This window comes from Neodiprion virginianus, chromosome 4, assembly GCF_021901495.1.
Source record: "Neodiprion virginianus isolate iyNeoVirg1 chromosome 4, iyNeoVirg1.1, whole genome shotgun sequence".
Taxonomy (NCBI): Eukaryota; Metazoa; Arthropoda; class Insecta; order Hymenoptera; family Diprionidae; genus Neodiprion; species Neodiprion virginianus.
The window spans coordinates 28,381,171-28,398,207 of record NC_060880.1 but is presented as its reverse complement, the minus strand read 5'-3'; the positions used below and the strand labels follow the sequence as shown (position 1 = coordinate 28,398,207).

Below are 17,037 nucleotides of genomic sequence, written 5' to 3'. Positions count from 1 at the left end.
AATTAATTCGAGTTAAACATCGTTATACTTCGAAATCCACTCCATATAACAAAACTTCTTTATCTTCATTTCATTGCTTTAGGTGTATAGTACCCCTGTGAATTATTTCAGATTTTTGTGAGCGGCGGTGCAACGTCGAAAATTGCGATTTTTGCACATTTTCGCCATTCTTTTACTACTTTGACCACGTCTCAAGGAAAAGTTGACTGAATATCCTTGGAATTTTGAGATTACACTTTCAAGTAATAATATGCGTAACATTCAGCCTCGCCACCTTGTATATGAAAGCTTTGAGTCGGTAAAATTTCTTATTTCAGGGCTGAAAATATTGAATCGTGACAATTTTACATTTTCCTTCCAGTTTATTCTAGCCCAAAATAAATTGAGACGGGAATACCGATATTCCTTTACTTACTTATAATCAGATGCCGGGATCCCTACGCGGCCACATGAACACCCGGTGTCCACGCCGCAAAGATCCAAGCGCCTCTGATATGCATCCGCGTATACTCATATTCAACTTCAAAACTGACGGACTCCCCCCTCGTGTCGCTGTTGCTTCGAAACCGAAATCTACTTATCTGTCTCGAGCACTTCTGATCGTCACTATGTCTAGAGCTCGACTGAAAAATCTGTAACCCAGCGCGTTTCGTTTCTGCGCGATTGTAGCGCCCGACTCCAGTCGCTAATCCAAAAAACTTTTGACTGACTCTTGGACATCTCCCATATAATTAATTAGTTTAAACTCAAATCTCTATCTATAGATAGCGTATTAATATAGATAGCGTAACAAAAATATTTTTATTTTCTGATTTTAACTAAACATTTCTTCCTCTGATTAACGCGATCGTGAACATAACCTTATATTATTATATCGTACTTCAAACAAAATTAAACCGGTGAACTTTTGCAAGTCGTTTTCCATGAGAATCAAGCTGGATTTTACAAATCGTATCTTTGGAAGATCGAACGTCAAATCGAACGAAAAAAACAGATTTTTTCCCTGACCACTTTTGATGTTTTCGCCCTTTTAATCACTTGAAGTTCGTATTGAAAGCATCAAATCTGAATGTTTTCAGATCTTCCTGACCAATCATTTTCTTATAACAGCTAGTCGAAAAATCAGCTTTTGACGATTTCTCATTTTTTCAAGTCAACATGCAGAGATCGAAATACAGATGATATATGGAAAAAGTTCCTATACAGAATTTTCGCATAGATGCAAAGACCTTTGTACGAAATAAAAATAATTTTGTGCGATTTTTCGTGCCCCGTTAAAGTATAGTTTTGACGAAAAATCTTCGAAAATTTTCTATAACAAAATAGTGCCCTAATAGAATTTGCTGAATTTTTCACACACCATGTCTTTTGCAATGCCAAAGATTGTCTGTCTGCAAGTTTCGTAGTGGGCGGAAAAGTAGTTCAAAAGTTACAAGTATCAATTTACATGATGAATTGCGCGATCCATCAGTGCGCCAATGATAGACGATCGAATCATGTGGGGCCATTCGGAATTCGTCGGGGATATTCAACTTCGTTCAGGTCAAGTCGACTTGCGTTGACAACAACAATACCACAATGATACCAAATACTGTGGTAATGGACTTGTTCCCACTCGAGAGTTGGGCATTTGATCAGCACATGGCAAGGCGACATGTTTAGGCGATCACATCTCTGGAGACACTGTCAGAAAACGTTGTGACTTTTGGACTCTGGAGAAGAAACTTTGAGCGAGATGAACGTGTCGGTTCAATCGATATTATCGATGAGCATGTGCAACATTCATGCCTGCCTGGCACTTTTCAAACCACCATTTTCAATTTCTTCGTTTTTGATTGGTACAGATCACACGCGTAGTATTCACTGCAAAATACGACCAATTAAATTGTCATATCAATGCTTTGGAAGCACGTACATAACTAGAACGATATATCTTTGTTCTTTTTGTTGAAACTTACTTGTTCATATCCACCGACAGCGAATGCGAATGACCTTCTCTTTTGGAACTTCTCCTTTTACATCATTGTGCAAATAATGATGAACATTTTTATTTCTGTTCATAAAAAAAAATTATCTTATTATATATATATATATATATATATATATTAGAGTGTCCCAAAAAAACCGACTATTTTTTTTTTTCAAAGAACATTGAAAAATCGTCAGAGTATCTCTAGAAAATGACCCTGTGAAAATATAAGCTCTTAATATTAATATTTAGAGGTGGCGATTTGTAATTTTCTATTTCCCATTTAAATAACATGGGAAAATTTTTTTTTGAACTTTGGAATTTTGTGATGGGATAACGAGCTACTTCATAAGTATGACAAAATCAGGTCTTATAGGAAATTTGATGCTCTACAAAAAAGGTCTGATTGACATTTTGCGTAAATCCAGCCGTTTCAAAAATATCGAGCCTCAAACTTCGGACTGTTTAAAATTATGCTTTTTTTTTCGTAAATACAACAAAAATTAATTTATATGTATTATAAACCCAGAATTATCAACTGAACAATAAATATATGCATATATGATAATTCTGGGTTTATCATACATATAAATTAATTTTTGTTGTATTTACGAAAAAAAAAAGCATCATTTTAAACAGTCCGAAGTTTGAGGCTCGATATTTTTAAAACGGCTGGATTTACGCAAAATGTCAATCAGACCTTTTTTGTAGAGCATCAAATTTCCTATAAGACCTGATTTTGTCATACTTATGAAGTAGCTCGTTATCCCATCACAAAATTCCAAAGTTCAAAAAAAAATTTTCCCATGTTATTTAAATGGGAAATAGAAAATTACAAATCGCCACCTCTAAATATTAATATTAAGAGCTTATATTTTCACAGGGTCATTTTCTAGAGATACTCTGACGATTTTTCAATGTTCTTTGAAAAAAAAAAAATAGTCGGTTTTTTTGGGACACTCTAATATATATAAATTATATCGGCGCAGCCATGACGAATTTAAAAACAGATACACTATTGAATCAGACGAAACTTTTTCATCTCTCCTCGGGAGACATTTTTGACAACGATAAGTATATCTACTCGTGATAAGTACATTTGCGCAAGTTGTGTTTGTGATATGTACGTACGTTACATTGCAATGCGCTCATTTACAAGTGGGAAAGAGGTGGAGTTAGGCGGTGGCATTTGGAGTCTACATGGGATTAGTACACTTTTACACAATGCCGTCCAGGCTGGTGTCGGATCTGGAAAAATGAGGAAGTTTCTGAGTAGGTGAAGAGTAGTTACAGGTATAACTACTGTGAAGTAAATATGTAAATAGGAATGTAACAGTAATTGAAAATGGCAATATATTTTCAACATCATGGTATAATAGTAAACAATATTATTATGAGAAATGGCGGGAAAAATTGTGTATAGATACTATTAGAATATTCAATTCTTAAGTTTACAGTAGGCATGGTAACCCAAGGGTCAATCGATTCAACAATTTTATAATTTAACAGGAGATCTGATTCTTGCAGTTTTCACTGACGTATAACATTTTTTAGGATATTCGGGGGGGGGGGCCTTCCGACCCGTAAATTTACGTATATTATCGATGTGCATCAATTCGAAACGCACGTATTCATGTAGTATACTGTAGTTGAGCCTCTGAAAACGTGTGCGCAATAAAAACGGAACGCAAAAACAACTCTAGGCAGGATCCTAAAAAAATGTACAACTATATCTTTGTACATACATACATGTATATCTATGTAAATAATCACAATGCAGTAAGATGTTATATTCCAACATCATTCACTCGATATGTAACGCATTATAGACGATTCCTTTCATATCCGATTTCCTTACATTCTTTTTGTTTTTTAGTTTTATTACATGCTTTCTTTTATAACATTGATATGAATAACCGCCGATGTCGATGCAATCAAAAATATTTTCTAGTCTTTTCTTGAACACAATGCATAAAATATTCACACACAGCTTTTGAATATATCTACAATTGGCATTCTGCATAATGCATGCGTTAATCCCTTATTGTCTACTGTACTTTAACCATTATTATTAAGTCAATTGATTCTCAATACGTATGTCTAGTTTAAATATAGATTGACACTATCTAATATTAGATTTAAAATCTATCAGCTTTAATAGAGGCATTACAATGATTATTGCAAGATATCGTAACTTTTTTTTCTATATCCTTGGTAGTTGAGTGAATTTCATTTCGTATAACTAATTGTAAGTTACGATTATATAATTACTATATTTATTCGAAAATTCGAGAACAAAACTGTTCTGTTAAAAAATATGAGAAATTAAATAAAATTCATTACCTATTATTAGTGAAGTTGAATAATCAAGGATATATTCGGTCATTCTACATCAAATGGTGCAGCCATTTCATGCTGTACGAATTTTCAACGGTTTCAGCGACAATTACGACGTATAAGTCGTAAAAAAATATGTCTACTCTTTCCGTGAGCGTAAGAATAATTGTAAGTAACATTTCTTATGTGAAATTGCCTGAAGAACCCGATTCCAATGTCCAAAATTTCATATAGAATGAGAATTTTTGCAGTTTGTGCACGCTACTTATTACGATAGGAGGATTAGAAAAACATTAGCCACTTCGGAAATATGAGCGTGAATCGATTGCACAATTTCGTATGAAATGATCCTGTCCTATAATACTTCGTAAATACTCTTCATACTTCGTAAAAATATTCGCATAAAATGTGGGCGGGGAAAAAAAATTAAAGAAACGAATAATTGATAATAGTTTAGGATTGGCGAAACTTGAATTGGGAAGACTGACTTCGTTTTTTAATTGAGTTAATTTTTTGTTTCTCCTTAAAGCTGAGTTAACTGCCGTCACTACTGCACTAATACTCTTGCAACAGTGAGCCGAGGTATAAGAGCTTTACTGATTACAAGTGCAATATGTATTCTATGCTGCCAAGTGTAATAGATTATCACCTTAGTCTTCTAGTAAATGAAAAACCGCCTGCGTTTAAGCTTGTATATGAGTCTATTTTCTACATCAACTTTGATTAGCTGCTGCCATCTTATTTTTACAATCAACAGTAGAAATGTATTCGACAAACCAAAAAAACACGGGTCACTGTCGCGTCATCGATATAAGAACACTTTCTTGAATTCAAATGTGCTGTGCACTAAAATTTCACCTCATCGAGGCCTTGTAAAATCGTTTTCGTATAGTTGTTATTAAAAATATTTTCATTCTTCTTTTCGAACGCCAATAAACGACTCACGCAAAGGCATTACCAACGGTTCAGTTTCTCTTATCGGCATACTGCCTTCAGATTGAATAGTCTGTTTGCCATCTTCCAGTATATCACTCGTGGTCAGACTGGCAGTGAAATTATTGTAATTCACCAAGCTATCTTCAGTAGCTACTAAAGGCACCCTCAGCATTTGGTCGTCTTTTATATTCAAATATCCAGGAAAACGTTCCATACTTTCATCATCATTAGTCGGTGAGTCCTCTGTGCATGTAGCGAGGTTTTCACGACTCAAAGACACGTTTGATACACGATCGCTTAAATCTTTCCTAATTGTACTCATTCTGGAGGAAGATTTCACAGAGTCATTTGTAGACGAAAGATTATTCGTTTCTAATATACGGTGTGTTTTGATTGGATCTCCATTTGCAATTACTAGACTCGAGTTATATCCGCCTAAATCTCTATCAGATTCTACATAACCGCGCACCGGGTTGTTGAAATTTAAATGAAATGGCAAGGATCTCGCAGTTTCGCTATTATTTCTTGACAAATTATTTTTCGATGACTCACCTAGTAAGCTCAGGTCCAAAACTGTTTTGGAGCTAAGTCTCTGCAAGGTAGAATCCATGTCTTGATTGCTCAACGAATTTATCCCAACTGGAATTGACTTCTGAACCGAATTATCATTCTTATTTATCCTAGTTTCACCAGAACATGAGATTTTGAATTCCGAGTCTAAGAAAGAAGATTCTGCTTCCAAGTTTTTCAATATTTGTGATTCATACCGTTTGTTGACAGGAAAATTTGTACTCATTTTCGAATCAAAGTTATTACTGACATCGTTCAGTGTTTCTTTAGGAGTTTGACCACTGTGATTATCGGATAACAATGCAGGAACCTCTGCACTCGTGGTGTTCTTTAAAACTCCAACCGTATCTTGAATTCCATTAGTTATTTGGCCGTTCAAAACTGTACAAGGGTAATCAGAACTTCGGACAATACGATCTGCACACTGGGTCTGAACATCGCGACGATTTTCTGTCAAGAGTGAATCTGTTTCTGTATACTCCGGCTCGAAATTTTGCGAATGTGACGTTATGTTTCTGCAGATGGCAAAATTCCCGACAGAATCATTACTACTAGAGTCCGAATTGCTGCTAGTATTAAGAGCTGTACTAGTAGAAGTATTTAATGTCGTGTTCGACGTATTATCACATATTAAACTCATGTTGAAACGATTGAAACCCGGTGTAGTTTGGGGCCCTGGTATCTGACCACTCGAAAAACAATTAACACTTGCCGAGTTAAGATTGTTCTGATAATTACAAGCAATCCGAGATCCCGTACCTTCGTTGTTAATAAATTCCGTAGTTAAACTATGACTGTTCGCTTGCTGGACTTCATTGGAATTCAAGTTTGACACGATCGGAGAGTCAAGCAGATTTTCGCGGGACACATATGGGGGTGGAGGGCCTTCCCTCGGGGGAACGGGTGCAATTTCAGAATATGGTGGCGGCTCTACAGGCCTTCCAACAAATTGAACTCCATTATTGATGTTATAAGTTACTGTGACCCCTAGAAAAACGTATAGCATTTGGTAGGATGTATTAGGTAATAAATAGATACTTTCCGGAGTTGAATTTTGCTTACCTCCTTGGTTGTTAATATCCGCAGTTCTATTTAAGTACACATCAAGATCATACAATGGGACGCTATGGCGTGGTCGCGACCCTGGATTTCTCACTTGTTGCGGACATCTCGAATTCATGGCACGTTTCATATGAACTCTACATATCATTATAACTAGTATTGTAACGATGAACATGAATGCCATTGCGCAACCTGAAATGTAAATATCAATTCATTACAAGTAACAATCGTTTGACATCAGATGACAAATGTTAATAAAGACTGAAATCACTTTTAACGTGAAATTTTATACCAAAAGAGGTACTATAAAATTACACTCAGAACAGCACAAAATAGAGAAAGAAGTTGATCTCACCAATGACAGTGTAGATAGTAGTTTGCAGAAATCCCATATCATTGAACCGCTGCTGGTCGGTAGAAATAATTCCAGGTGGATCGGGACGAACAATTGGCAAGCTTGCATTACAGTTACCAAGATCGCAGCACCAAGCACGAGGTAAACAACGTTCCCCGCAAGGTATCTTTCCGGCACATGGATCCGGCCCACAGCCAGCGACGGCTGTTTCGTCCTCTCCATCCCCGCAGTCGGCCATGCCATCGCACAGATATCGCCGGTTGATGCAACGGGATGAGTAGCATCTGAACCAGTTTGATCCGCATGTTCCAACTTCTGAAAAAATATCAGGGTAATAAATTTTCTACATTTGTCCGAAACCAAAGCCACACTTACGGTTTTTGACAGACAAATGAATCTCGGCAGACACCTTAGGCTGTCTAGACGCGTTCAACGAAATGGCATGGCAGCTGTAATCTCCAGCATCTGCTTCCGCGAGCTTCTCAAACCAGAGCCAAGCGCTGTTCTCATTCTGACCACGTTTGAACCTAATTGCAGTGTGAATTGTGTAAAGATGAGAGAATCGCGAAAGAGAATTGTTAACTAATAAACATTATCAGCAAAATTCCCTAACCGATTATCATTGGAATTCAAAGCTTTCCAGTCAACGATGTAAGTTGGCAGTGGATCTTCATACGGTAATGGAATGTCATTTCTCTCCGTTTTTTGATAAACAATTTGACACGTCAAATTCAAAGATTGAGATTCTTTCTTAAGAATAATCGGCCTGATTCCCACACCTTCGATTGGTTTCGGCGATACAACCAGCTTCACTATGTGTCCCGCTGTATTGTTCATCCGGTCTGAACCTAATGATAGAACAAAAATACATATCTTCTTACATAATATATTTTTTACGAATTTTGCAAGTTTAAAATCGGATCAAAACTTTGGCAAGGTTGAGAATGTTCCAAAATAAAGATTCCAAGCACCAGTCATTTTCCACACTCCATGAGATTTATTGATAAAACATAGTTTAAAAAAATATACTTTAGTAAAATAAATGTGAAAATCCAATGTTCCCAAAAAAAATAAATAAATAAAATTTGAGAAAGGCGAGACAACGTGTGCCATCTGATCCGTTATTAAAAATTATCTCAAGCGTATTAGCACTGTTCATGACCCAAATCGGGGCTTGGGGATCGTAAGTCTAACAAGTGTTGTTTACAGAAAAATAATCCCAGTTGATGCAAGCTAATGAATCATTGCAAATCATGAGCAAACGACTAGAAGTGTTTTCGAATTTTGTTATCGCAGTGATGTTAGATGAACTGCATCGTTAGGAGATAAAAGAATTTAGTAAAATGAAACATGTGTCAAAAGCTAGAATATTATTATCATGGGATAAGTCTTTATGTTGTTAACTTTAAAACGTCGGGGACTTATTTCGCGTTAATTTGAAATGTAATTTTACTCACATTGTAGCTTTTTCACCGTCCACAAAAGGATCAGTACGAATGCAGTGATATACTGCATTCTGGTGCATCATAACATCAGCATTGCGCAATTACAAGGGCAGTGAGTTCATTTTTGTTGAAGAAACAATGCACAATTGTCGGGACAATGTTTATCGAAAGGCTTGTCGAATGTTTTGAAGTGTTGAATAAACGTTTCAACGATGCAGAGCGGAACTGACTTGTAGATTTTCACAAAATGAATCAACTTTTAGATACAAAAATTCGTCAAACAAGTCTCTTTCGAATAAAAATCAACTCCGACACGACACTAAAATGTAATTCTAACCGCTATATTTGAGTACATCGATTTGAGGTTAGGTTTTACGTTCGTTTGCTGCCCACGACGGCAGCAGCAGTTAATCGCAAATGAACTCCCAGAATGCTTCTCGGCTAGAGAGGGAAACAGCGTATTATTCGAATTTCGTTTTCAAATTCTGAATTCTACCGATTCGATTCGGGTTTTTATTTCATAAAAATTTATTCTTCGCCCAATACTCATGGTAACACGTAACAGCACTCTATTTGTCTCTAAACTAATCTCATTTATTATTTGCAATATCTTATGATGGTTTTGAGACGTTTTTTTCTTCAGTTAAAACTTATAAATGCGTTACTACGTGGTATAGGTTTGCTTTGTTTATTATTTTTTTTTTCCCTCTCTTTCTCAATCTCTCTCCCTCTCTTTCTTTATATAGGTACAATGGCTTTAAAATTTATGTATTAATTATTTAATATAATTAGGTACATTTTATCTCTACTTGAGTGTCATACTCATATCATTCGTCTCTCGCATATCATTTGAATTATGACATTTTCATCACAATATGCGAAGTAAACATGTTTCTTTTAATATTTTTTTTTTTTGTGTTCTTAACAGATTTAATCGTTTAGTAATTTTTCTTTAATAATCAAAACCAATCATTAAACGTTTTTTTTCAAATTCTACACTACTTTAACCGAGTGACAAAAGAATAATTTACCACACAATTGAATTTGAAATCGAATAAATGCCATCACAACCGTAATCTATTATTTCACTACATCAACGTATTACACATGTTTACGAGAAAGTAAAGAATCTACGAGATCCGGAAGCACTATTCCGTTCGATAATTAGAATCAAACGAATGGTAACCATAAAAATTTTATGTTATTAAAAAAAAACTGTTGTAGTTTCTATAAAATGTTTGTCACTCATTCTTTCACACTTTGTATTATTATATATAATCTGTTATACATATAATCGTTAATGCTTCTCATTTAAATACATCATTATCGGCATCGTTAATTTTTTATTTATCTTCATTTTCTTTATTTCATAACCGCCATGTTCAGTTTTATCGTCTATTGCGCTCTGATTATACTAAATTACAAATGGTCCCATTTTCTAACGGCGATACACTATACACTACTTTCACCCCTGCCGACCATCGTGATCGGGTAAACGTACTTCTTTCGTTTCGCGTTGAAGAAAGGCGAATTGTGCTGCGCGTGAGGAGGCGTCGGCGACAGGCCGTGAAGAAGGGGCAGGGAGGCGTCTCCGCCAAGTCTCGGAGGATCAAATTTCCGTTTCCATTCGACCCCCAGGTCGACCGCCGGCGTCATCAGACCCTTGCACTCCGGGGAACTCCGGACGCTCAGAAAGACTTCGTTGCTGCTTTCCCGTTGGCCGAACGAATCCTACAATTGTATCGTACACTGAGGGAAATTTTTAGTTCCAGTTACCGCTCAGTCCTTAACTATTTTCTTTTTTTACCATAATCGAAAAATATAGTTCTAGGTAGAAAATGAAAATTAGTTTTCTAGCTGTTACCGGAAATTCTATTACCCGTTGCTATTCTTTCTCATTACGATCACTGTTACTATATTCTCTTGTAACTGTTGCGATAACTTAACGCTTGTGCAACGATAAATTGATGTTAAAGCCTTATTTGACTGAAAAAGTAGAGCAAACCGAACAAACTGATTTTGCCTTGCAATTACGAAAAAAGAATTGACAATAGCGCAAAATGGTTACGCTTACCTCGTTTTTCGTAATCACAATAATATTTAAACAGTGTTTTTAACGATACCTGTTTTACTGAATTTTTCTAGTTACTAGAAGAAATGAAATTTTTCTCAGTGACGTAGAAACTATAGTTACAGCCGAGAACTGACAAGTTTAACGTTTTTGTCACCCTACCGTGATGTAATAATACGATACACGATGATTGGGGTCTTACCTGTGCTTCGTAAAAGTCCAAACTCGATCCGTTTGTGTCGTGTTCCTCCTTGGCGAAGTCATCTTGGACCCTATGCGAAGTGTGAGATATTCTTGAGGATGGCGAGGACGAGTTTTCAGAAATATCATCCCTGCAGCAGGCTGCAGTACAAATTCTATGTTCTCTGGCAAAATAGAAATGTTTTCTTTTTTCTGTTTCGTTGCAACATTAAGATACAACATTCGTATGTATAATAAGTATGTACCGAATTTTGTAACGTGATTGAAAGTTGCATACATTTGTATACTTGAATCAGTCTGTTTCAAGCTTTTCGAGATAATATTATACAACACGTGCGTTTTAACCGAACGCTTCCCGACCAACTCGAAGAAAGTATACCTATTTATATAATTGCTCGTATACGTGTACGTTTTAATATATTGCGCGTGTGTCAGAGAACCTGACGTTTCAATTACATAATTCTAGATCATCTGGAACCCGGTATTTCTTAGTGCCTAAAATTTAACATGTTCAAACACGAAACAATTGATCTAGTACTCTCCGAATAAACGTTAACGACTATTTAATGACTTAGTACAGAGCCATATAATTTTCAGATCGAACCTTTTTGCGGTAAGCTACATCTAACCACCATTTCTTGCGTCAAGTTATTATACTCGCTGATTTCTGTATACTTTTGCGCGCGAAACTATATATCTACCTGCAGCTGTATAAAATCTGTCCATAAAATCCTATATATTCCAATTTTATTTCACTTACAGCACGCAAATCACGACATCAGTGCGGTACCAACAAAAACGAAACAAATAACGAGAATGTCTAATTATACCTCCTGACAATGACCGAATCTCTTCTCCTCGGTACCGGAGGAGGAATTCCGGCGCCGAGACTTTTGGCGCTCTCATAGCTCGCCTCGCTGTTTCCGCTGCTATGACTGCCGTTAGTTTCCTCCTTGAGGAAGTAATTCTTAGCGGACAACATCGCAAAGTGTAGATTATTCTTGAGGTCATCAGCGGCGGTAGATAAATTGCCAGGAATCTTCGGCGTCCGCCTCATCGGCCGCGGGGGAGGAACCGGGGACGGAGGATCGCTCGAGGCTTCGGACAGAGTTTCCGGCGTGGCCAAGGGTGCCAAAGCTCGAATGTTGTCCCACTCTCCCAAGTTTCGGGATCTGTAGAAAGGAGTGTTAATTCGGTCGAAGAGCACGCGAGATACGAGTAGGTTACTCAGGGTTGCAGCGAGAACGGTAAGAAGGTTGCTAAGAAATCTCGTCTCATTACGCCCGATGGTGATTCGACAGAAAAATAAAGAAGGAAAAGTAAAAAAGATCATTCGCCAAAGGCGCGTTGAACCGCGTGTACGAAGAATGATTCTAGATCCTAATCGTAAGTACGTGCGCAGTTTGTAGTTTATACGGGGATGCGGGACCGCCTCGGTGCCTGCCGCCTCGAGATTTCGGGTATAACGGAGCTTCCGGTTCTTACAATTTTCCATCGTTCGATCTCGGAACAGCACCGACGTATTCCCAGCGCAGCCCTCTCGAGACTTGGCTGGGTTGCAGGCGCCCCGCGTCCCGGTGAAACTCTGGGGGTCTGTGGAGGGACGTGAAGCTCGTTTCGAGGCACAATCTGTGCGGGGGCGTTCCTGCGGCTGTTTTAAGCTTGGCGGGACTCGGCGGGGACAGCAAAGCTCTCATCTCCGGCTCGATCTCGACCTCCTGGACCTCGACGGCCTCCCGGACCTCCGAGGCCTCCGCCGAAGACGTATGCGCCGACGTTCCGGTCCTCTGTGGCTTTGCTGGACCCAGCGTCGTTATAACCTGGGATAATTTCATTAGAGTTTCTTGGGGGACGCCCCTTTTCGCCTGGTCGGGACGCGCCGGAGCGACGAGGTTCTTTTCTACGAATTTTAGCAATTTTTGTACCTCACACGGGGGACGTGATGTCGAATATCGTCGCGCAGAAGTGATCGTGCAAATTTTTACGGTTTTAATGTTTTCATTACTTAATTCACGTTATACTTGGTACAAACTAAAAAATTCTTTTCCAAACTGTAATAGTCTTCCTATCAGATACCATTCTCTTGGATTTGAATGTTTGCTGTCTCCCAGGGTACGTTACGCGACTATATTGAATGCCAATTATCGTAATCGTTTAATTACATCGATTCATTTCTTTCGGTATAAAGTGAAAAATGTCAATTGAAACTATTACCCGCTTTCTTACTGACAACGAGTGGAATGGTATACCATACGCCAAACATAGCGCAAATCGATATCTTCCACGCAAAAGGCCCGTGTGATCTGAAAAATCCTTGCAAGTTGTTGCTGACTTTGAAGTTATAGCAGAGAGTGCATCTTTTATATTGATCCGTATAGTAGAAAGTTTGAAATTGGCAGAATTTAAGCAATTTTACAGAATCGATGCAGTTGCGGCTGTTTGCGAGGTTCTTTAAAACTGCTGATCGTATGAGGAATGAAAATTTCTCAAACGTGCACTCTTATACGCTCTGAAACTAACGGTGAAAGTATTGACAATGTAGAAAGTAATTTGTCAAGTCTTAAATTTTGGAATGGTGCAATGCAAGGATTGCTATTGAAGTGACTATGATAAGTTGACAATAAGAAAAAATTTTTTAAACTCAAGCCGGAATTCCCTAAATATTTTTCGAACATCGCAAACTAATTTCCCCATATTTCGCGAACTCTAACTTTCCGTACGAAGTTCAGCAGTTCTCTGTATTAAACTTCTCCAGATAACAAAAGGCCGTTTGCATTTCATTTAGAAAGGGTTTACGATAACCCTAATGAGATAAAAATTATTTACCTCCAAAATTTTTATCTCAAAGAGGAACTTACACTGCTTGTAATTTGAAAACATGAACAAGAACGCCAATTTGAATTATAACCAATCAGCAGTACGTATACGTATACGTTTATAATCCTGACTGCAACGAACGTTACTTATTTTTTCACAACCGGTGTCGATACGTTATACCGAACGATTAGATACAGATGAGTAATGCTACTTTCGAAATATAACGGCAGATACACGACTATACATTAAAGTATATTTGTCAAAGGGAATAACATTCGTCATTAAACATTAGGATCGATGAATTGCAGTGAGTGTCGACTGCCTGAATGATATGTAGGTGAATTTTTGCATGCAGCGAAAATATAAGTGTGCCAAGTAATGTAAAGCGATAAAGCCAACAAGCCGTGTATAATAAATATGAATTTACTGCTACTACGATACCAGCGACATGGTAATAATACCAAAAAAAGAGAAACGAAAAATTAGAGAAACTAAATATAATAAACATTCAATTCCTACGGCGCAATGCTCGTTCCCATGCCTGATCGACAGCGAACAACTTTACGTATCTACTCGTTACTTTTTCTCCAGTGTAACATGTTACTCTTGTGCATATTTCTGTCCGTTTACTGTACAATAATTGGTATCTTCACGTGCAAAGGCCCAACAAGTAACTGAATATCAATTCCAAACTGTGATACCTAACACGCCTGACGCAATTCATAAAATTCGGTATTTTACATGCCTCACAATTGACTAATACTGATAAACAAATCGTGATAGAAATAAAAATATTTGTTGTCAACGGTAATTCATTCCGCGTACAATGTTGTATACAATTAATTAAGAAACCTTGGGTTACGATCACAAGACAAAATGCAGCGGGAAAAACCAGCTGCATAAAAATCGATATTCCGTAGTCGCCAGTAAAACAACGTAGAGACAAGGTTGTCGCACATTTTGGCAGAAAGGCCTTGCCGATCAAAAAATATTTTTTCTCAAAAAAAGGCGAACTGACCCGCAGACCGACAAAACGCTGCTGTTATATAAAACTGCAGCAAGATAAAACGAAATGGATTTATTAGCTACAGGTTGGGAAAATTCAGATGGTTTAAAAAACAAAATTGAAGACTAGAAAATCGCTTGCGATGGCCTGCTGAAAAATCTCCGGCATCATTTTAATCAAGGAATAATCAAGAGACCGGTCTGATCGCGGCATAATTTAGTCAATAAGAAACCAACATCTCCAAGCAACTATATGTATGTGACGCAATGTAACGAATGATTACGTAACAAGCCTGCGGTGCGCTGATGATGAATTGAAAAATGATAATTTAAATGATTTCGTACAATAAATCTGTGGAAATTAAACTTGCAGTGATTTGCGAACTGTGTACGTGACGTGGGTGATGCGATAATTGAGCTTTAGATTACACACAACCGGTTATAATCACCGTACTTAAGATTGTAGATTACCACGAACGTTCTGCGCTCAAATCTCAACAATTTGCACAGGAATGAGGGTAAAGGTGGCGAAGTTTAGCTGTGGCAAATGAGAGCTGCGAAAGCTTTGATATTACAGATACAAAGGACGAGTGAATAAGAAGTCCCGCACACAAGGGGTGATACTAGTTCATAAATTTAAATAATTACGAACTGATTGACTCCAGGCTGACTGGAAAGGCGGATCCAGTCGAATATACGACGGTCTTCTGATCTTAGGAAGACAAGCAGGTACGCCGAAGAACTTTTTCTCGTGGTATCAAACGGCCCGACGTCGCTTCTTCACAGCCAATTACTCGTCAGGCTGATTCGTTGGGCACGCGTTACAGCATACACACATAGGTATGTTATACGTAATGCAGCAAAGGCGGAGAGGGTGAATCGATCCGTGGATCGGTAATGACGATGATACGGCGATCGAGATTTATTAGTGACAACCTTCTCCCTACTGACCTTAACGAAGCATGCCCACCCAATATTTCATTAATACCTTGTATCGTGGCGAAGGGAGGGTGTGGTGGCAGTGGCGGAGGCACCTTTGCCGGCGTCGCGGTCTCCGTTGCGGGCGTCGGGACGCTGTCGTGTTTCGAGCTGGATGCCGCCCAGGGTGTTGTCGGTACAGAGCAAACGGGGCGACGACCTCGCAGCCATCATCTCGGCACTCCGATCTGTGCACGCCGACACCTGATCCACACACCACACACCCTCAGCCACATTTCCCTTTTGTTCATCGTGTACGTTATTTACGGACATAAACAGGCTGAGTAATTTTGCGAGCAAGATCGAGAGGCGCGTTTCCATGCTCGCAAAGTGAGGTCGCGCGATGGGACGTATCGATTTGAATTAAAGAAAAAAAATACACATCCTTAACCGAACGACCGTTCAAGACTTGATACATATACAGACAATTGACCCAAGGGCTACGAAGTTGTAGGTAATTTCTGTTTCGTAGTCAAATTGCTTTCGGAAAATAACGCAACAGCATGTTTCCGATGTATGCATATGTCTTTCTCTACTCGCTAACGAATGCCCGTTCAGTAAAGCGTTGAAACACGGGTCTCTAGGTTTCGACACAAGAGTTCGTTGAAAAATTACTGGTTTAATTGGTTCGTCTTATCGCGGGACCTCTCCTTGTCAACGTCGCGATTACGTATAACCATGGTATAAACAAGACGGTAAATCACTAGGCAAAAATATGGCTACGCACATCCAAGCATAATTTCGATCTATAACACATCGTGGTCTAAACCCCATCGCTCGACCAAATTAGAAGAAAGGAAGTTCGGAGTTTTGAAGCCTTAGAACCGCGATAAACTTCGCACAGTTGTTCCGGACAGCTGGTGTTGGTCCGGGTATAAACTATTTGCGTGAAAGACCGCACGAGTCTTTTCAACGGGACGATATTGATCGTCTCCTTCATTTTCATAGACCGTATTATAAACGACAACCGAAAGAGAAAACTGTATCGTCGGTGAGCAGAACAAATATCAAACTCGCAACTCTAATACTGAAACTTTTATTTCAGACGTTGTTTCTTATTTTAGAAATTATTTTCAAAACCCGCACACTCACGCATGTTTCTGGGGTATGAGATAAGCCTGAAATTTTCTTGTAAAAATCTTACCTGAAAATCAATCATTTTTTTGCTAAACTATAACCTGAAGCTATATTGCCGATCAATTTATTTCCCAGTTGTGTACACAGATCAAGCGTGTAAGGTCATGTAGGGTCTAGACGACACTGTACCGATGCTTACTGTTAGCTACTGAGC

The 17,037-nt window shown here is 38.2% G+C and overlaps 2 protein-coding genes across 16 annotated transcripts in view; both read right to left on the bottom strand.

The window, feature by feature from the left end:
• Positions 1 to 3,299: 3,299 nt before the first annotated feature.
• On the bottom strand, positions 3,300 to 9,035 carry LOC124303474 (uncharacterized). 2 transcript variants are annotated; one of them, XM_046760707.1, is made up of 6 exons: positions 8,687 to 9,035; positions 7,843 to 8,077; positions 7,605 to 7,756; positions 7,230 to 7,541; positions 6,875 to 7,066; positions 3,300 to 6,799 (listed from the first exon to the last, which is right to left on the bottom strand). In XM_046760707.1, exons 1-6 carry the CDS (start codon positions 8,742 to 8,744, stop codon positions 5,217 to 5,219), a joined length of 2,532 nt encoding a protein of 843 aa, XP_046616663.1. In that variant the 5' UTR covers positions 8,745 to 9,035; the 3' UTR covers positions 3,300 to 5,216. The 2 variants fall into 2 exon arrangements, with proteins under 2 accessions (XP_046616663.1, XP_046616662.1); XM_046760706.1 differs by having other exon boundaries at positions 7,230 to 7,544; positions 8,687 to 9,034.
• Positions 9,036 to 9,521: 486 nt separating this feature from the next.
• LOC124303472 (diacylglycerol lipase-alpha) overlaps positions 9,522 to 17,037 on the bottom strand; it is a 46,135-nt gene continuing 38,619 nt past the window's right edge. For 9 of the 14 annotated variants that reach the window (XM_046760691.1, XM_046760700.1, XM_046760699.1 and 6 more), the window contains 4 exons: positions 12,432 to 12,766; positions 11,777 to 12,118; positions 10,948 to 11,110; positions 9,522 to 10,405 (listed from right to left, as the gene is read on the bottom strand). In XM_046760691.1, coding sequence (XP_046616647.1) covers positions 10,127 to 10,405; positions 10,948 to 11,110; positions 11,777 to 12,118; positions 12,432 to 12,766 — 1,119 coding nt within the window. In that variant the 3' untranslated portion in view covers positions 9,522 to 10,126. Of the gene's footprint in view, positions 10,424 to 10,947; positions 11,111 to 11,776; positions 12,119 to 12,431; positions 12,767 to 15,756; positions 15,987 to 17,037 lie in introns of those variants that run through there. The other 5 variants (XM_046760701.1, XM_046760702.1, XM_046760703.1 and 2 more) reach the window with 5 other exon arrangements.

Excerpts from the sequence above, each read along its gene's own strand:
- LOC124303474 (XM_046760706.1), bottom strand. The coding sequence starts at position 8,744 with ATGCAGTATATCACTGCATTCGTACTGATCCTTTTGTGGACGGTGAAA. Across the intron at positions 7,757-7,842 it reads TTGAATTCCAATGATAATCG|GTTCAAACGTGGTCAGAATG; the intron begins GTTAGGGAATTT and ends CACTGCAATTAG. Across the intron at positions 7,545-7,604 it reads TCATTTGTCTGTCAAAAACC|AAGTTGGAACATGCGGATCA; the intron begins GTAAGTGTGGCT and ends ATATTTTTTCAG.